Genomic DNA, 17,876 nt, shown 5'->3' with positions numbered 1-17,876 from the left:
AAAAAATGAAGTAATGTACGGTAAACTAAAACAAGCACTTAGTAAACTTAATTTTTTTATTTGATTTATCTTGAAATAATTTGTAATATCAAACTCAATTTAGTTAACCAAGTTACGTTTAGTGTTATAAATGGCATTATGACACAAAATAAACACAAAACTGCATTTTTTGACATGAATTGTTCATATTGTGGAGAAGGCTTAAGAAATTTTATTAACAAATATTTAAGCAATATTTCATCTCTTATTCTGTGAAAAAGCACAGCATTATGGGTATTTCTTACAACATGTACGAATGATTTTAAGTTCATTTCAACTGAATGTTTTAGTTTGATGAATTTTATACACTTAAAAATGATTAAGTATATTATTAAGTATCAGCAAAACACAAAATATTAAGTGCTTTTACTTCATTGTTTAAGTAAAGACAATATCTGGGTTAACACTTTAGATTTCGTTTGATTCCAGTGAACAGAAACATATTTAATAGTTTTAGTTTAAGTTAGTTTTAGTTAACAGCAGTCAAACAAACAGCAGTGAGAGAACTCAATGTTCCACATTTGTGTGCTGCGTTTTCCTGTAGCAAAACTGTTTCCTGTTTGGACAAAAGAGCCGATGCCATTGACTTCCTGTCTCACTGCCAGCTAACACACACACACACACACACACACACACACATTTATTATTAATCATTATAAGTAAGATATAAAACATATGTTCAGGTTGCACATACTGATGAAATGTATATGCACTGTAAGTTGCTTTGTATTAAGCGTCTGCCAAATGTATTTAAGTGAACTGAAATTTTCCATAAAATAAGAAAATAATTTTGCATATGTTGTTAAGCTGAATCTCATTGGTTCTTGTAAAATTTGATTAACCACTATATTTGATTTTATTGTATGCCTTCTGAAGTGCTTTTATATCTGGATGAATTATTCATGAAATATAAATAAAGCTGATGTCAATCATATTTCTCTATACGTTACAGTCAATGGACACAGAACAGAAACACATCAGGTTCATCTTTTATTTATCAAAATACTAAAATGCTTCATAAATATATTTATACACATATAGATTTATATATTTTACATCAGTTGTAAATAATTCCTTCATATAAGATTCATGTGTATTGGTCGTACATGTTTCAGTGTTAAAAAGCAGAAGGGTTGTGACGGACGTATGGTGGTGACTCAGATTGACAGGAGGAAGCTGCTGATATTACAGTGTTGAAAGAAACCTCTATTAATAACAACTGTGATGATGTCTGTTTCCTTCAACAGGAGTTTCCTGACTATCTTTATCTTGTGTACATCACCCGATATAGACACCAGGGTCAAATTTATTTCAGAACAAGGCTGGAAATATCTAAAAAAAGAGCGACTGATCAAACAGGCCAGTCTGTGGGTGCGTTAACCTGATGATAACTTCATATAATTCATGCTTAATAATGAAGGAATAATATTGACTACACAAACTGACTGATGGCGCTCTGTGTCCCTGGATAGGAAACTCTGAACAACAGGAAAGCCGTCCTGAGAAAACAAGCCACACGCTTTCAGTGCAGATGGTCCATCAAAAAAAAAAACGTAATGCACAAACCCTTACACAATCACACACGTGTAGTGAAAGTCAAATCTTTCCACTGCTATATAAAGTCAAACTCTAGTGTTTGTGTCACATTGACGTGTGGAGAATAAAGATCACGGCAATGTTCACATTTATAAAAACTGTCTTTGACGTGAAAAAGTGCTTGGCGCCACTTTAGGGTCTGAACAGACGAACGCACTTTTGCTTGTCCGGTTGCTGCAGGTTTTTGGAAATATAAGCCGTTCTTGCTGCTCGTAAAGGATCTGAACATCATTCATATGTCGATGACATTAATTAGGCTGAAACTGCTCAGCTGCGCACAAGTTCAAGATCATTTACGATTTACAGATTTCACATCTGAAAGAAAGGGGTACGGGCATTTTCTGTGCCTACGTGCGTTCTATGAATCACACGAACGCATTTTTGAGAAATTTATGATGTTTCTATAGAGCATTTCATAATTGAGGCCCCAGATCTGTTCATGCAGGAAAGCTTTAGTAAGAGTAGTGTTTTATCTTCTGAAAGTCCTGCAACATCAACATGGTTGTTCTTAATCAATGACATATTTCTCTGCTACATTTTTCTTTCTGGTCATCGTGATCGTTCGTTCTTTATTTCTCTTATGACTCAATTTTTAATTTTAAAGAACGGCAAAGTTTGTGATCGGCCTGACATCTTAAAGTTGTGCATTTAACATTGAATGGATTGCAGAGAGCACCCACGCATTTCATACTGAAACCTCATGGTCATGCATGCACCACCACCACAGTCAGGTGAGGACGTTTTGGTTTCTTTTCCCTCTTTTCTTCAGCTTTACCTCAAGCTTTGATTCCTCTGTTGAACCGGTGTCGTCTTGAGTGACAGAGTTTGAAGACCACAGTAAACACCACCAGCAGTCCTAGCGCTAGCACAGCGATCACCCAGATCAATAACACTTTAGTGTCCAAAGACTCGCAGTGCTCCGCCCGCACAGCACTCACGGCGATCTCCACGTTTTCCGAGTCCTCGCCGTACCAGCAGGTGGCGGCGGCGATGTCGGGCACGGACAGTCGGTCCTGCTGCAGTAAAGTGAGGAGATGTGCATTTCTGCAGCAGCTCAGGGGGTTCGAACCCACGTACAGAGTTTTGAGAGCTTTCTGCAGAGAAGACACCGTGTCGGGCGCCAGCGTTACCAAACTGTTATTCTGCAAGTTCAGGGACTCGACAGAAGACTCTCCGCTCCACAGAGACAGAGACGTGAGCCGGTTCACTGACAGATCCAAAGATTTCAGATTGTAGAACCAGGTGAAGTCCACATCTAGCGTTTGGAGCTGATTTCCTCTCAGAGAAAGATGGGCGAGAGACGTCTCCAGACCTGAGAAAGCCTGAGCGCCGATATTCACACCAGGGTTCAGAGACAAATCCAAGATGAGAAGCGGGCTGCCCTGAAACGCGCCCTGCGGGACCGACGCGAGAGAGTTCTCCGAGAGGTACAGATAGCGTAAAGTGGGGAGCGAAGAGAACGAGACGCAGCCGTCGGCCGGACTCCACCGAGGTGGGCAGATGCTGAGCTGGTTTTGTTGAAGGTGGAGGCTGTGGATGCTGGGCAGCCTGGAAAAAAACCCAGGGTCTAACGCCCCGAAAAAATTCCCCTGCAGGTGCAGAGCCTCCAGTGCAGCCAACGCGTTCTCCTCCAGCTTCAGATCTTGCAGACTGTTGAAGCTGATGTCCAGGGTTTTGAGGGAGCTCAGAGGGCTTTCTCCATCCACGCTGAAGCTCTCCATACAGTTGTTGCTGATGTTCAGGGTCTCCAGAGCTTCCATACTGCTGAAGAAGGAAGAAGGAAGCGATTTAAGCTGATTGTAACTCAAGTCTAAATAGAGCAACCTGGGAAGATCCTGATGCCTTGCACTGACGCAGTGGGAATTGCTCTCCAGCTCTTCTAAGGGACCGGAACAGTTCACGCTTCTCAAGAGATTTCTGGAAAGGTCCAGGTACATGAGTTTGTTCCTCTGGGGCAGGACGGGGAAATAGAGGAGTTTATTTTCCCTCAGATCCAGATACATCAGCTCAAACTCCAGGTCTGAATGAATGGTCTGGAAGTTGGTCATGCTGTTTTTGCTCAGGTTTAAAGTTTTAAGCTGGAAGAGGTTAAAGTCCACGATACAAGAAATCGAGTTAATGGATAAATCGAGTTCAGAGAGATCGGTCAATGACTCAAAGGCACCGTCCTCGATGTCTATGATAACATTATTATGCAAGTCGATGTTTTCTAACACCCGAGATCCATTAAACATGTCCCTGCTTATTTTTGTGATGCTGTTTCCATCTAAAGACAGATTGGTGAGCGCGGGCGCGTCTTGAAGAAAGAAGTCACTCATATCGGAGGAGAGGCCGTTTCCCGAGAGATCCAGGCTTCGTACGGACGTCAGCCGGCCGACGTGCGTCTTCAGAGCGCCGTAAAGATCCAAGGAGTTTCTGGACAGATCAAGCACCTGCAAGCGGCTCATGGCTCGGAAGAACCCTGGCTGGATGAACCCAATCCGGTTGGAGTGCAGATCAAGACTGTGGACGTCGGAGTAGGCCAGAAGAGCGTCGTCGGTGAGGTTCTGCAGAAGGTTACGTGACAGGTCGAGCGTGTGGATGGTGGAGGGAAGTTGAGCTGGGATGTTTTGAAGGTTCAGATTGCTGCAGTCTGCGCTTTTCTGGAGCTGCAAAACAACAAGCGAGAACGAGATGAGGAACGTTTCACAGATGCTTTTAATCAAAGTGACTCACGTTGAAGTATTACTTACGCATTATTTTGCATGGGAAATAAACCTGGTGACCATTAGTCATCATTAAGTTAATACAGATGATGTCTGCGTAGCAAAAACCATCATGACGTACGTTGTATATTACTAATGACATCATACCACTTCTGTTTCCTGGAATGACTCTGTTTCATCTCTATGTTATCTATTTACACGTCACTCACACTATTTATATTCTTTAGATATTCCACACAGGGTCTGTATTTTTCCCTCGTGTCTTGGACTCCCCCTTCTTTTCCTTTCTCAACAAGTCCATTTAGTGAGGGCGGACACATAACGGAGCACTATCCTCTATAGACTATAACTGTGTGTCACACAAGACTGCTATGACCATTTCCAATTCACACTGATCCAACTCCAAACAAACCCCAACATTTCTTGGTCCAACAACTGCCAATGTGGGTTTCATACTGACCCAACAAACTCCAACAATTGTTTGGCATTTGTTGTATCAGTGTGAATTGGCCTCATCATCAAGATGTTTCTCCTTAACTCAGTCCTGGAGCTCTGAGAACACAGATGTCCTCAGTAATCCAGAATCTTTCTGCTTTTATTTTATTTCCCAGAGGAATCTAAGCGTCATCATTGTTTCAAATGTTTCTCATGAAATTATCGACTAGACATGCACTCACACATCTTAACATATATCAGTGTTATTGTTTAGTCTCAAGATGCACACCGGTATTGTTTTTTGTAAGGTATGTTTGTAAAACCTACTTTAATGTCCTAATATAACTAAGTGCTAGTCCTGGATTCATCTACATCTTGCCCCTAGAAGATTTACGCTTACTGATAACTGTGGTCTCAGGAGAAACATCTGAGAAGAAGCCATAATAACAACACACTCCCAAAGTGGAGAAACTACTGAAATGTTAGATCTCATCTGGGATTTATTTCCTTCATGTTGGTTTCACGAGCACACAGAACCAATAGTGAGTTATTTAGATAACTAGTTTAAATAGAGAAGATGCTTTCACTCACCACATGACACGGTGACAGTTCTGCTGGACGTCTGAACGGTGCCACCTGCTTCACTATGAGCATCAGGATCCAGAGACGGACATCCATAGTGCTGAAGAGATTGAGACATCAACCATCAAACATGACCTCGAGAAGTTAAAGAGCATCATCAGACGTCACAGATGTAAAGAGACGTCAGTGTTCTTCAAGTCAAATGTGTCCTACTAGTTCCTTTGCACTGATACTTGACATGAAAAACACCCACAGTATGTCAAAGCAGAAATATTAAAGGTTAATCATCATTTCCACATTTCTACACATCTGTTTAACATAGATATCAAAGCATGCTGAGGTCACGACTAAGTTTAAACTCTGCACTTTAAAAATGAGTGAACCAGCAGACGTCACATCAATGACAGAGCAGATCTGAGCTCAGATAATAAAGAGAAATCTTCAGGATGACAGAGACACTGATGAGTACAGGTGAGATCTTACCTCACTAGATTCTCCTCATGAACTCCATACAAGACTCATTCATACTGAACACACTACAGCTCTCTCTCTCTCTCTCTTTCTCTGCTACACATCCTGTGAAAATATCCTGCATTACACGCTTGTTTTTTCCTTCTTAACTCCAGCCTTGTGTGGGATTGGACAGCTCTGACCCCACTCTCCCTCACTCACCCCCTCTCTCTCTCTCTCCCTCACTCACCCCCTCTCTCTCTCTCTCTCCCTCACTCACCCCCTCTCTCGCGAACTTTTTCTATTTACCTCAGTTCACAGTATTTCCTAAGTGTATTGATGGTATACTGGCGGTTCCTATGGTGAACTACGGTAAAGTGCATTATTGAACACATGTAAACACAGCTGTGGTCCGATTTTTAAGCATATTTAATCTCGATATTATTGCGTGTGAAGTTTTACTCACTGTGATGTGCTGCGCTTCTCATCTTTATCTGCTTCACTCGCGCGGGTCCTCCTGAAATCACCGCAGCATCCCGATTATTCCGGGATTTTCCCAAGCTGTCATGCAGGATTTGAAAAGGAAAAGTGTTTATTTTCCTCACGCCGCTCGTCCTTCATATTTAACGTCGAAGTACAGACGCGACGCAACTAAGTTAAATCGCGCCGTTACAAACGTTTTCCAGTCGCGATCGTTAAACGCGTAAACTTAAAACTTGTCACGAAAATATCTATTTCTAATCGTCATTTACACGACACGTGTGTTAGACATCAGTTCGGGAAAAACATCTAGTAACGTTATTCTGTCGTGTTTCTAATAATAGACGTGTTTGTTTGTTTGTTTGTTTGTTTGTTGGTTGGTTTCGCTCAACTGAACGAGTGTGGCCGTTTCTCAATACAAAGGCTGCAGCCTCCGGAGGTCGCATATGAAGGCTGCATACGTCATCAAGCCTGGTTTATTTAAGCATTACATTCGCAAGTCATAAGTATATTACAATAATTTACGATTAACTAAGAATACCAGTCAACTTTATAATTGTTAATATTTTAAAGAGAGACGATCTTGATGACGTAAATTACGCAGCATAGAAATGCGACCTCTGTTGGCTGCACTGCAGGCTTCAGATTGAGAAACGGCCTGTGACGCTCAGCGCAGCGGTGTTTGTCTCCATCTAGCGCTGTAATTTAAGCGGTCATATGGTCATGTTAGTAACACACGAATCGCGCATATATTATTGTAATTAAATACAACGGCCCTGTATTTACCGCCAGATTTGAAACACAAGTGTTAGACTCCTCTTAGCACATTTTAAGATCAGCTCGCTACTGAACTTCCTCACATTTGAACCTTTTTCCAGGTTTAAAAACGGGGCTTTAAGGGAAAGTTCATCCAAAAATGAAAATGTTCTCATAATTTTCTCATCGTCATGTTGTAACAAACCTGTATACATTTCTCTTTTTTTACACAAAATAAAATAATTTTTTACACAAAAGAAGATATTTTGATAAAAGAAAAACAAATACGATGGAAGTCAATGGGTGCCGTCAACTGTGTGCTTACCATCGTTTATCAAAATATCTTCTTTTGTGTTCTTCAGAAAAAGGAAATTTATACAGATTTACAACAACATGAGGATGAGAAAATTATGATAGAATTAAACATTTTGATGAACTATCTCTTAAAGTCAGACTAAAATGAATGTTAAAGCTGTTTTGAAAGTGAAAATAACTTGCCCTTATATATAAAAATATGTCAGTGTCATTGTTTTGTCTTAAGATGCACACCAGTAATGACTTTAATATCCAGTCCATGATGATTTATGACACACACAGGTATACAAATGACAACCGTGAACATTTTGTTCAAAAACCTGATTATATAATATATTCTTTTCAATTCAAACAGTCTTACAATTTAGCAGATAGATTCATTATATAGCTGTAGTGTATATATTTATCAGTATGTGTGTGTGTCTAAACTCTTAACCCTTAAACCCTTTGTGCTGCTAATGCAATGCTTTCCTAGTTAATATTCACAGATCAGCTGAATCTTTATTACATCAGAGGAATATATGACAGCGTTTGTACTGTAGATACTATACGTTTTATTGAAACATAAAGTTGACATGAATATAACTTTATAAATACAGATGAGGTAAAAAGACACAATATTTCACAGTATAAAAGTTGATTTCACATTCACAGGATTCACAGTCGTTATAAATAAATGCTCTTCTGAGTTTTAAGGATTCAATAAAGCAGTCATGTTGGCTGTCAGTGCATTAGTGAACAGGATTAATGATTCCACTTTACTAAATCACATACCTGTATAATAAACCCTCATATTAAAGTTTCCAGCGTAAAGCCTTTTATGACTCTTCTATAAACTTCATCTTTACAGGAGATTCTGGAGGTCTTCTAGAGATGCTGCGTTATGGTCACACAGCCGTGATAACTGAGACATCGAGGCAGTGGATTCTCTTCTGTTAGTTTGCCAGTCATCGGGTCAAACGCCCAAATGTAATTAACACCAGATGAGAACTCATCCCGACCTCCCACAATATAAACTTTCCCATCGAACACGGTGAGCCTGCAACCCTCCTGAAACACACAAACACAAGAAATCAACTGGTTTGCATTAGAATTACAATCCAAATATACAAACACTCAACTCTTAACTCATCAATAGAGACTAGACGTTATAACATAGGCCTGTTGAATGCTTTATTCTGATTGGTCTAGACAGGTATACATTATTTTTCGGTAAACGCACACCTGACCGGTCAAATGTGTGAAGAATAATTGATGACAGGCCGTTGAATTATCCAAAAATAATACACAAAAGACAATTAAAAAGACCGGAGTCAATTATTCCTCATACTATGATTTCCACAGACATTTGACAGATAAGCTGTGCGCTTTACAGAATAATCAACACCTGTGGAACTTTTCTCAACCAATCAGAATAAAGCATTCAACAGACCCGTGGTATAACTTAAAATAACCACCAGAGCAATGTCTGTGGTCACCGTGGTATAAGAGGAATAATTGACTCTTAATTCTTTGAATAATTTGATAATAATGCACATACGTCGTGCCGCATTACCACCTTGGGTGTGCAATACTTTCAAATAATTCAACGTCCCATCATGAGTTATTCCTTACGTTACCATCAGATGAATTCAGGTTATTTTACGCACCAGTTTGATGGGCAGCTCTGCGACTGAACTCCAGACGTCTGTGCTCGGTGTATAACAGAAGATTTCTTTCAGCAAACCTCCCGTCACATAAATGCAGCCGTTGAGCGAGACGGCACTGAGCGAGCGATTCGAGAACGGACAGGACGTGACGTACACCCACCTGTCAGTCACAGGGTCATAACACTGCACCTGTAACACAATCATCATAATCTTAACACACACTTTCATATGGTCTCGTAATAATTGATTTGGTGGTTTGTTTGTTTGTTTGGTCACCTTGTCAGTGTTTGTTTTGTCACCGACTGCTCCTCCGATGCTGTAGAGTTTTCCAGCGCAGCCGACCGCAGCAGCCGAGCTCACGGGCAGCAGCAGATCACAGACTGTCCTCCACGTGTTATTGTGAGGATTATAACACTCCACACTAGACAAACGCTCACGGCCGTTATAACCTCCAACAACATACAACTACAGCAACACAAACACATACAAACTTCTGTTTAAACACAAAACACAGAAATCATGAGAACACTACACCCTGATAGATAGAGGACTAACCTTTCCACACAGAGAAACCATCTCATGTTTCCATCTGCCCTTGGACAAAGCCCGGACAGGAACCCACTGATTGATCCCAGACATAAACCTCCAAACATCTGAGCTGTTCAGCTGCCCGCCTGGAAACACAATCACCCATCATTTGATCTTTAGTCTTCAAAGCAGTAAAGTCAAACAACAATAATCTGATGTCTCCTTCCCTAAGGAATAGGAGGTTTGATAGAGTTCTCTAGAAATCAGACGTCACGTGACACGATTACAGGTCTGATAGAGTAACAGAGAAGACACACGAATGTTTGGTATCAACAGCAAGAATGCTTCAGAAGAATTTTCAACAGAATTACAGTCGTAGTTTACTGACCTGAGAGGTAAATGTCATTCTGCAGTTCACACGCTGAAAACTCAGATTTTGGATATCCAGGGACAGCAGCAGAGGAGATCCACTGTCCTGTGAGCGGATTTAACTTTTCCATTAAAGAAAGTCTGGAAAAACCACTCCTGTTACAACCACCAATGACCACGATCATCTCTGCCCAACCAGAGCTCCTGACGACACAAACACAACAACATGGTCATCAACAAATACTGAAGACGCATTTACACTGCAAAAAAACCTTCTTTTCTAAGATCATTAAAGAAAATTCATCTTAATTTAAGATTTTTTATATTTGTACGGAAAACAAAAACATGACAAAAATAATAAGAAGGTCAGTTTTTTGCCACTCTTCCAGACTGGTCAAGATCTGGGGTCAGATGGTATTCCAGCTTGACCAGTTCTGATACCAGCCTGCTTTACCAGCTAAAACCAGGCAACAAGTTTAAGCTGGTATTAGCTGTTTTATTTAGAAGGGCAGGCAGAGACTTAAATCAAACTTTCTTAGTATTTTGGTATTGTTTTCAGTATAAATATCTAAAGATTCTCAAATCAGGTCAGTTTTACGTTGGTCCTCCCTGTAAGCGGCTAAAAGTGTCCTTCTAAAACCAGGCTGATTTTTGTGTTTATTTCAGAAGTTTACATTAAGTGTTTTCATTGAGCTGAACTTGATCGTGTCCCTCCATGTCAGCCCTGTTATAAAGAGTTCTGAGATGTGGGACTCACCTCCTGGGTTTGGTGCGTGGTGAGCTCACTTCTCGCCCATAAACGTGGTACATCCTGGCCTCTAGCAGCAACGACCTGCAGTCGCGGCAATTCAGAACCAGCTCGTCCGTTTCTAGCGTGCCGATGAAGAACGCCGGGTCCAGCAGGGGAAGACGCATCTGCTCCAGCAGCTCTTTGAGATCCTGCTTCCTGTCAGCTGGCCGGTGATGGACCCACCTGAGCGCAGCCTCCACCCGAACTTCTTCCGTCACCTGCAACTCCTCACAGGTCAGCAGCTCCAGGACTCTGGCTTTGCACGAGCTGAGGAACTCCTCGTGCTTGAAAACCTGCTCGGAGTTGTTGTAAAGCAGGTTCAGACAGCGCTCCTGCAGAGGCCAGAGCGAGTATGAGTCGGCCAAGTCCATGATGCTGATGCAGTTGGCCGGATTGACGGATTTCTCCAGGAACTGCACGCAGGCCACGGCCAGTGCCGGCACATCCAGCCTATCTGCCGCCTGGTAGATGCTCTGCACGTTCTCCTCGTCTAGACTCAGCTTGCCCTCATACATAAAGTTGAGCAAATGCTCCATGGTCCTCCTTGAGATTCCCTGAAGTTTCACCTCAGCCTGTGCGCTTTCCCGAAAGTGACCGCTGAACATTGAACGGAAGTAAGAGCTGCTGGCGCACAGGGTGACACGGTGGCAGGGGAACTCGCAGCCATCCACCTGGAGCACGACGTCCGTGAACGTGCCGCTCCGTCTGTACTGGTTCAGCATCTGCAGGATTTGCTCCGCGTAAGTAGAACCGGAGCACATACAGACATTTGGCATGCTGCCAATCACCTCACTGTTGGTGCCAAACCCCATTCTGCATGGATTCTGCTAAAGCCTACACGGATCAATAGAGACATTAAATAATAAACTGGTGTCCGTTAACTGTGCTCAACACTGATAAGACAATAACACTTAGTTATATGACGGCAGATTTGTTGACATGGAATATTTGTAGGATAAATTAAATTACAAATAAAAACATCTTTAATCCACATGCATTTCCGTCTTCTAATATGTACAAAACAAAAATCATTTTTCCTGGTGTGTTATTAAAACACAAAACATCGCTTTCATGTATGAAATAATTTTTAGCTGAACTCACCTTCAGTTCGTGTGTAATGTGAATGGTACACGCGTGCTGCTGTGTATTTATACAGGTATGATGATGAGTGGAAGGCGGTCACATGCCTGTGCAAATCACTGAAATACCACAGAAAATCATTTCCTCTTCCTTTTAATTCTCCGAGGTCATTGTTCCCTGGAAAGACTGCCATGTGTTTATCAGTACCAAAAGTGAAAGACTGCATTACATTGAATTGGATTTGCACTCATTTGCACATTCTGCATCTTCTGATGATTGAAATTATAACTATTAATTAATAAAGTACACGTTTGATCTTATTGTTTATAAACAGCATGAAGGCGTGCATTATGGTCATTTACAGCAATTATCTGTTCAGGAGCACATCAAAGTATTCACAAAATGTAAAATTGTAAAATTGCATTAACTGTTAACATTTAACCAGTAAGCTAATAGAGAACTAGATAAGAATAATAAATACTTTAATCAAAGTGAAAGAAGTTTATACTTGAAGATTAGACATAAGTAGCAAGCAATATCATTTCATCATTTCACCCATCTAGGTTAACTAAATACCCAATATAATGCAGCTATAAGTAACCCATTTCTACCCAAAATAATACATTTAATTTGGTCACATGATGTTTTTGCCAAATAACTGGCAAGATGTATGGTATTCTCTGATTTTTATACTTAGTATTTTTGTCTTGTTTTCAGTAGAAATATATAAAGATTCTTAAATCAAGATGCATTTTCTCGATGAGCAAAATGACCTAAGAAAATAAGTCTAGTTTGTGCATACAAAACATACAATTTAAGTGAATTTGTGCTAAAAACAAACAACAAAATCTGGTCAAGCAGGTTTAAGCTGGTGGGTCAGATGGTATTACAGCTTGACCAGCTCTGAAACCAGGAAATAAGTTTTAGCTGTTTTAATTAGCAGAGCACACAAAATTATTTAACTTATGTGAATTTAAAAATCTACCATTTAAAAGACGTCTAATATCTTTCCAACCCACATGTCTAGGCTAAAGCGAGGCAAAATTTGGGCTGTCAGTAAAAATTTTAAAGACATCTAGCCAAAATTGAAATGAACCCAAACAGCTTATAATCACAATGACTTGGTACTTGATAATCACAAAGCCAAGTCATTGTGATTATAAGGTGTTTGGGTTCATTTCAATTTTGGCTAGATGTCTTTTAAATTTTTACTGACAGCCCAAATTTTGCCTCGCTTTAGCCTAGACATGTGGGTTGGAAAGATATTAGATGTCTTTTAAATGAAACATTGTTTGCTGGGTATACATGCGTAAAAACTTAAATATAAATGAAACACGTGGAAATAAATAGTTCTCAATATGTAACAAATAAACAGCAGGATTTTAAAACAACATTTTATATACAATATATATATATTTGATCAAGTTTGATGGTTTTAGATTCAATTATAAAACAGAAGTAGAATTCTCGCCTTTAAAATGAAATGATAAAATATAAACACACTAAACACACTGGATGTTTTGTAAGCATCCAGACCCTAGAAGAATTGATAATAACGGTGGAAATCTGAAAGAGGAGCAGAGACTGTTAAAGTAGTCTTCAGATCATTCACTGATATCTGTAATGAAATACAAACAAAGAGTTTCTCCAGAAAAGACAACACTGAAATCTTTCCACAAAAGAAAACCCCTTCTGTAATGTAATGTAATAGATATATTTACAGCAGGAGAACATTTAGTAACACAAAGCTGCTGTAATAATCACAACCTTTTGTTTCCATGATGGTTTTTTTATTGTCAGGTCATAAATGCAGCATTCTCAGTAACAGCTCATGACACGTGGACAAATCCACAGACAGATGGACGGACAGACATGACCGAAGCTCAATTTCACACTTTAGTAAAACCATTTTTCCAGAAACACATCTGTCAGTAAATACAGCAACAAAACTCAGACCTTCACCATTACCTTAATTAATCTCTTACTGCTGCTACCATTATTCAGTAAGATGTCACGTCACGCCGGCTCTTTACCCTTCCTGTAGTGTATGCTTTTGTTTGCACTTATTGCAGTATGTGTTGTTGTTGTTGTGTAGCTCTATATTGTCTGTGTGACTCTCTGTTGTTCTCTGTAGCTCCACAGTCCTGGACAAACGTAGTTTCATTTCACTGTGTATTGTATCAGCTATAGATCAAATGACAATAAAACTCTCTGAACCTTGAACTTTTATGAATTATAAATAGGTTTACTAGAGGGAAAAAAACAATTTAGACTTCAAAATTCATAAAAGTTGTTCATCTGTGAAGATTACTAAAAACTTCTGTTGGACACAGATCTTAATTTTTGCAATAATCCAACAGTTTAGGGAAAAATGGTCTTTTAGTGGGGGAACTAGTGTTGCACTGACTTATAGGGTTGGCCTTCAAAAATAATATCGGGCCGATATGTGCGAGTTTTATGTTTATCGGCATTGGCCGTTACATGGCTTCAGTGTTCGATGATTTTTTCCGGCATTATTTACAGACAGAGTGCTAGAAGCCGCAAGCGATTGCAGGTCATGTGACTAAAAACAACCAACCTTTCCATGACAACATCGATAGCTCGGCCTAACAGCTGATCATAGCTGGACAAAGCAGGTTTTTATTTCTCATCTCTATGGGGCGGTTTCCCGGACAGGGATTAGACTAGTCCTAGAAACAGATATCGGCTCAAGAAAATCGGCTGCCTGTATCGGTCATTGGCTAAGGCTGATGAAACAAAAATCAGTATCGGCATCGGCACTGAAAAATCCATATCAGTCGATCCCTACATGAAACATGAACAAAATCAACCAAAATCTCAAAACTTCATAAAAAAGCGTTCTTAGTAACGTAATAATTTTGCTAGAAGACCATGATCTCTGTGTGAACTGATTATTTTGTAGAATCTGTTGAGTATGAAACCATTTTATGAGTGTAAGGGAACTCAAATAAACTGGTAAGGAAGTCAGAGTTAAATTATGTCATCGTTCACTCATCCTCATGTTGTTACAAACCTGTCTACATTTCTTTGTTCTGATGAACATGAAGGAAGATATTTTGAGTTATGTTGGATCGAAACCATTCATCAGCCCCATTCACTTACATGGCATTTTTTATCCTACTATGTAAGTGAATGGGGCTCAAAAATAATTGGTTACAAACATTCCTTAAAATATCTTCATTCATGTTTATCAGAACAAAGACATGTAGTCAGGATTGAAAAAAAAAATGATGACAGAATTTCCTTTTTTTGGGTAACTAGCCCTTTAGGATTATATATATAGGGTTATCAAGACTTTCTTATAACAATGATAAACTTGACTATTATTCTTAGTTAATAATAAATTGTTGTAATATGCTTATGACTTGTAATGCCCAGTTAACTTAACGGGATAGTTCGCCCAAAAATGAAAATTCTGTCATCATTTATTCAATCTTATGTTGTTACAAACCCGTATAAGTTTCTTTGTTCTGATGAACACAAGGGAAGATATTTTGAGAAATGTTTCTAACCAAACCATTCGTGGACCCCATTTACTTCCATTGCATTATTTTTTATGGGAATGAATGGGGTCCACAAACAGTTTAATTACAAACATTTCTCAAAATATCTTCCTTTGTGTTCATCAGAACAAAGAAATGTACATAGGTTTGTAACAACATGAGGGTAAGTTAATGATGACATAATTTACATTTTTGGGTGAACTATCCCTTTAAAGCAGGCTTGATGACATATGCAGTCTTTATATGCAACCACGGCTATACTGTGTTGTCAATGTCAACATTTAGATTGGCTTAATTTTTTTAAACAAAGCAGCTGATGATGTCATAGCGACAAGACGACAACAAGTTACCGGACTGTTGAGTCGCTTTAGACCAAAAGTATTTATTTACAGGGTGTTCATTATATTTATCTTTAGATACATCCGAATATTACATGGCCATCAGATAACACTTAAACATACATAAAACTCAAATTTAGTCATTTAGTTTTGTGATTCAGACTCTAAAAAACACTCAAAAAAAAAAGATTGAACAGCATTTAATGAATTTCCAGGAATAGTCTGTATGAATGGTGCCCAGTGTAAATGAATAATGATCGAATAAAGGAAAGCATTAGAAAAGTGATCTGATGATAGTAGTCCTTTAATATTTCTTCCACTCGACATCTTCAGGTGGGTTCATCTCTACTTTACGTTTACCAACATCTGTCCAGTTAGTGCTGAGTACTGTGCCCCCTGACTCCATAAAGGACTTGTTCATAGCCCGCCTCACCTCATCCGAACCATCCGAGTAGATCTGCTGAAAGAGTTTGTTAAGTGCAGCATCTCCCTCCAGCTTCTCATTCTTCTCCTCCTCACTGATCTCGACCACAACTTTATCCCAGTTGCGCGTGTAGTGGGAGGATGATGGATACTGGTTAGGTGTGAAGTGCTTGACATTAGGAAGCGCCCCTTCTCCCTCCAGTTTCTCCCACCGGATAGCCTCGGTTTTCTTCATCTTGATCTCGATCTTTGTTGAAAGGATCCTAAAGGTGCTCTGTTCTGGGACGATCGGATGCAGAAGATGAAGGTTTAGGCAGTAATCATCTTCTGACAGAAGCTTCACCACAGCGGTCAGCTGCTTCTCACTGAAGTTCACAAACACGTCGTCTTTCTTGGCATTTTTCATCATGATGGTCACTACAACCTGAGACTCTGTCTGGTACCAGTCATGCCGTGTTTTTAAGCATCCAGGTGCCGAATCTGGCTGCAGCTGCTGGGCCTTCTCATCACCATCGAGTGCTCTGTTGCGCTCTTGCAGTTGTATATTCGCATTAGCTCGCTGACAGAGCAAATCAGCGCGATCAGCTTCCTCTCCCGGAGTCTTTTTTAGCTCCTCGAGGGCTTTATTTGGGTCCTCGTCAGGAAAACTCCTGATAGTTGCCATCGCTTCTCAATAGTCGCACACTAAAGATGTAGAAAGTTCTGGAAAGCGAGACGCTAACGATAGCTGATAGCTACCTAAACATATCCGCTTGGTGGTCTGACGTCACACAGTAGCGCTTCCGGCTGCAAGCGCTCTGTGAAATGCTTAAGCAAACTCAAAAGGTTTAAAAAATGTTCATATTTAATGACACTGTGCTTAAAATAAGTGAAAAATATCACGATCTTAAACCTCTATCTCCATACTGTAATCTCAGATCACCAGACGGCGGTTCGTCTTTTATGAATCGGTCAAATATTCGTTAAGTCCGGACTGTCGTAGCGTAACGTTACACCGTGAGTTTGTAAGATCTTATTTACAGTTTTTTTCGATTGCTAAACGCCAGTGGGCACAACTGGAGTCACATGTGCAAAACTCTAACTACAGTCTGCACAGCAGCAGTTCATGTGGACCAAACTCTAGTTCGTTTTTCATTGCTTGAACACAGTTTTCAAAACTCTACACACTTATTCCATGACTTTAACCACAACCTGCACAACACTGTGGATTTACAGCACTTTGTTCAAATGCTAACACACTGCTGTCAAAACTGTGAATCACACATTCAAAACAGAAAAGATTTCAGCCTTGTCCCTTTCAAACACTGCTGATTGCAATTTCATATAAATATAAATTCCAATTTCATATATATATTTCATTTATATATAATATTACCTTTCATGTACTTTAAGTTTCTACCTTTTTCTCATTACTGTAATTCCGTAAATTACTACAGACAACTGAAGCAAACTGCTAATTTTCATTTACCCTAAAAAATTATGATGTTCTAAAAAAAATATTGTGATAAATCAATAAATAAATCATTCTTTAAAGAAAACATTACTTGGTGTGACATCACTGAAATTGTTAAAACTGTAAAGATATAAAGTTAGTATTTTGTGTATTGGTGTTTGATGTTAGTGTTTTTCCTCTCAGTGTGTTGTGAGTGACAGTGTGTGTTATCTCAGTGAGGGTTGTGTTTAGTGTTTGGCTGCACGGAGCTGTTTTGAGCCATATGTGTAGAGTTGTGCTCAGGTGACTTTTGGTAGTGCAGACTGTAGTTAGAGTTTTGCACATGTAGCTCCAGTTGTGCCCACTGTCGTTTAGCAATCGAAAA

General features: G+C 39.7%; 3 protein-coding genes and 1 long non-coding RNA gene across 5 annotated transcripts; 1 reads left to right on the top strand and 3 right to left on the bottom strand.

Annotated features, from left to right (window-relative positions):
* Positions 1-1,016: 1,016 nt before the first annotated feature.
* Positions 1,017-6,656, bottom strand: lrrc32 (leucine rich repeat containing 32). 2 transcript variants are annotated; one of them, XM_065264745.1, is made up of 3 exons: positions 6,274-6,656; positions 5,367-5,457; positions 1,017-4,283 (listed from the first exon to the last, which is right to left on the bottom strand). In XM_065264745.1, exons 2-3 carry the CDS (start codon positions 5,451-5,453, stop codon positions 2,412-2,414), a joined length of 1,959 nt encoding a protein of 652 aa, XP_065120817.1. In that variant the 5' UTR covers positions 5,454-5,457; positions 6,274-6,656; the 3' UTR covers positions 1,017-2,411. The 2 variants fall into 2 exon arrangements, with proteins under 2 accessions (XP_065120817.1, XP_065120809.1); XM_065264737.1 differs by lacking the exon at positions 6,274-6,656 and adding an exon at positions 5,841-5,969.
* Positions 6,099-10,748, top strand: LOC135746202 (uncharacterized). The gene is made up of 3 exons (XR_010531485.1): positions 6,099-6,179; positions 8,209-8,391; positions 10,627-10,748. It is a non-coding gene; the product is annotated as an uncharacterized lncRNA (long non-coding RNA).
* Positions 8,226-12,779, bottom strand: klhl35 (kelch-like family member 35). The gene is made up of 7 exons (XM_065264758.1): positions 11,796-12,779; positions 10,662-11,528; positions 9,924-10,108; positions 9,563-9,681; positions 9,284-9,472; positions 9,008-9,196; positions 8,226-8,408 (listed from the first exon to the last, which is right to left on the bottom strand). The coding sequence occupies exons 2-7, from the start codon at positions 11,504-11,506 to the stop codon at positions 8,226-8,228; spliced, it is 1,710 nt and encodes a 569-aa protein (XP_065120830.1). The 5' UTR covers positions 11,507-11,528; positions 11,796-12,779.
* Positions 12,780-15,660: 2,881 nt separating this feature from the next.
* sugt1 (SGT1 homolog, MIS12 kinetochore complex assembly cochaperone) lies at positions 15,661-16,843 on the bottom strand. Its single transcript, XM_065264783.2, has one exon. It carries the CDS (start codon positions 16,721-16,723, stop codon positions 15,941-15,943), a length of 783 nt encoding a protein of 260 aa, XP_065120855.1. The 5' UTR covers positions 16,724-16,843; the 3' UTR covers positions 15,661-15,940.
* Between the last annotated feature and the right edge of the window lie 1,033 nt (positions 16,844-17,876).

The sequence above is a fragment of the Paramisgurnus dabryanus genome, chromosome 10, assembly GCF_030506205.2.
Source record: "Paramisgurnus dabryanus chromosome 10, PD_genome_1.1, whole genome shotgun sequence".
Lineage (NCBI taxonomy): Eukaryota > Metazoa > Chordata > Actinopteri > Cypriniformes > Cobitidae > Paramisgurnus > Paramisgurnus dabryanus.
The sequence above is the reverse complement of the archived record's forward strand: the minus strand, read 5'-3'. Positions and strand labels throughout refer to the sequence as shown.

Bases quoted from the DNA above. Each gene is read 5' to 3' on its own strand.
- lrrc32 (XM_065264745.1), bottom strand. From the start codon at position 5,453: ATGGATGTCCGTCTCTGGATCCTGATGCTCATAGTGAAGCAGGTGGCA. The intron at 4,284-5,366 runs GTGAGTGAAAGC...GTTGTTTTGCAG, and splicing joins AACTGTCACCGTGTCATGTG to CTCCAGAAAAGCGCAGACTG.
- sugt1 (XM_065264783.2), bottom strand. From the start codon at position 16,723: ATGGCAACTATCAGGAGTTTTCCTGACGAGGACCCAAATAAAGCCCTC.
- klhl35 (XM_065264758.1), bottom strand. From the start codon at position 11,506: ATGGGGTTTGGCACCAACAGTGAGGTGATTGGCAGCATGCCAAATGTC. The intron at 10,109-10,661 runs GTGAGTCCCACA...TTGTGTCGTCAG, and splicing joins CCACGCACCAAACCCAGGAG to GAGCTCTGGTTGGGCAGAGA. The intron at 8,409-9,007 runs GTGCGTAAAATA...TGTGTGTTTCAG, and splicing joins CAGAGCTGCCCATCAAACTG to GAGGGTTGCAGGCTCACCGT.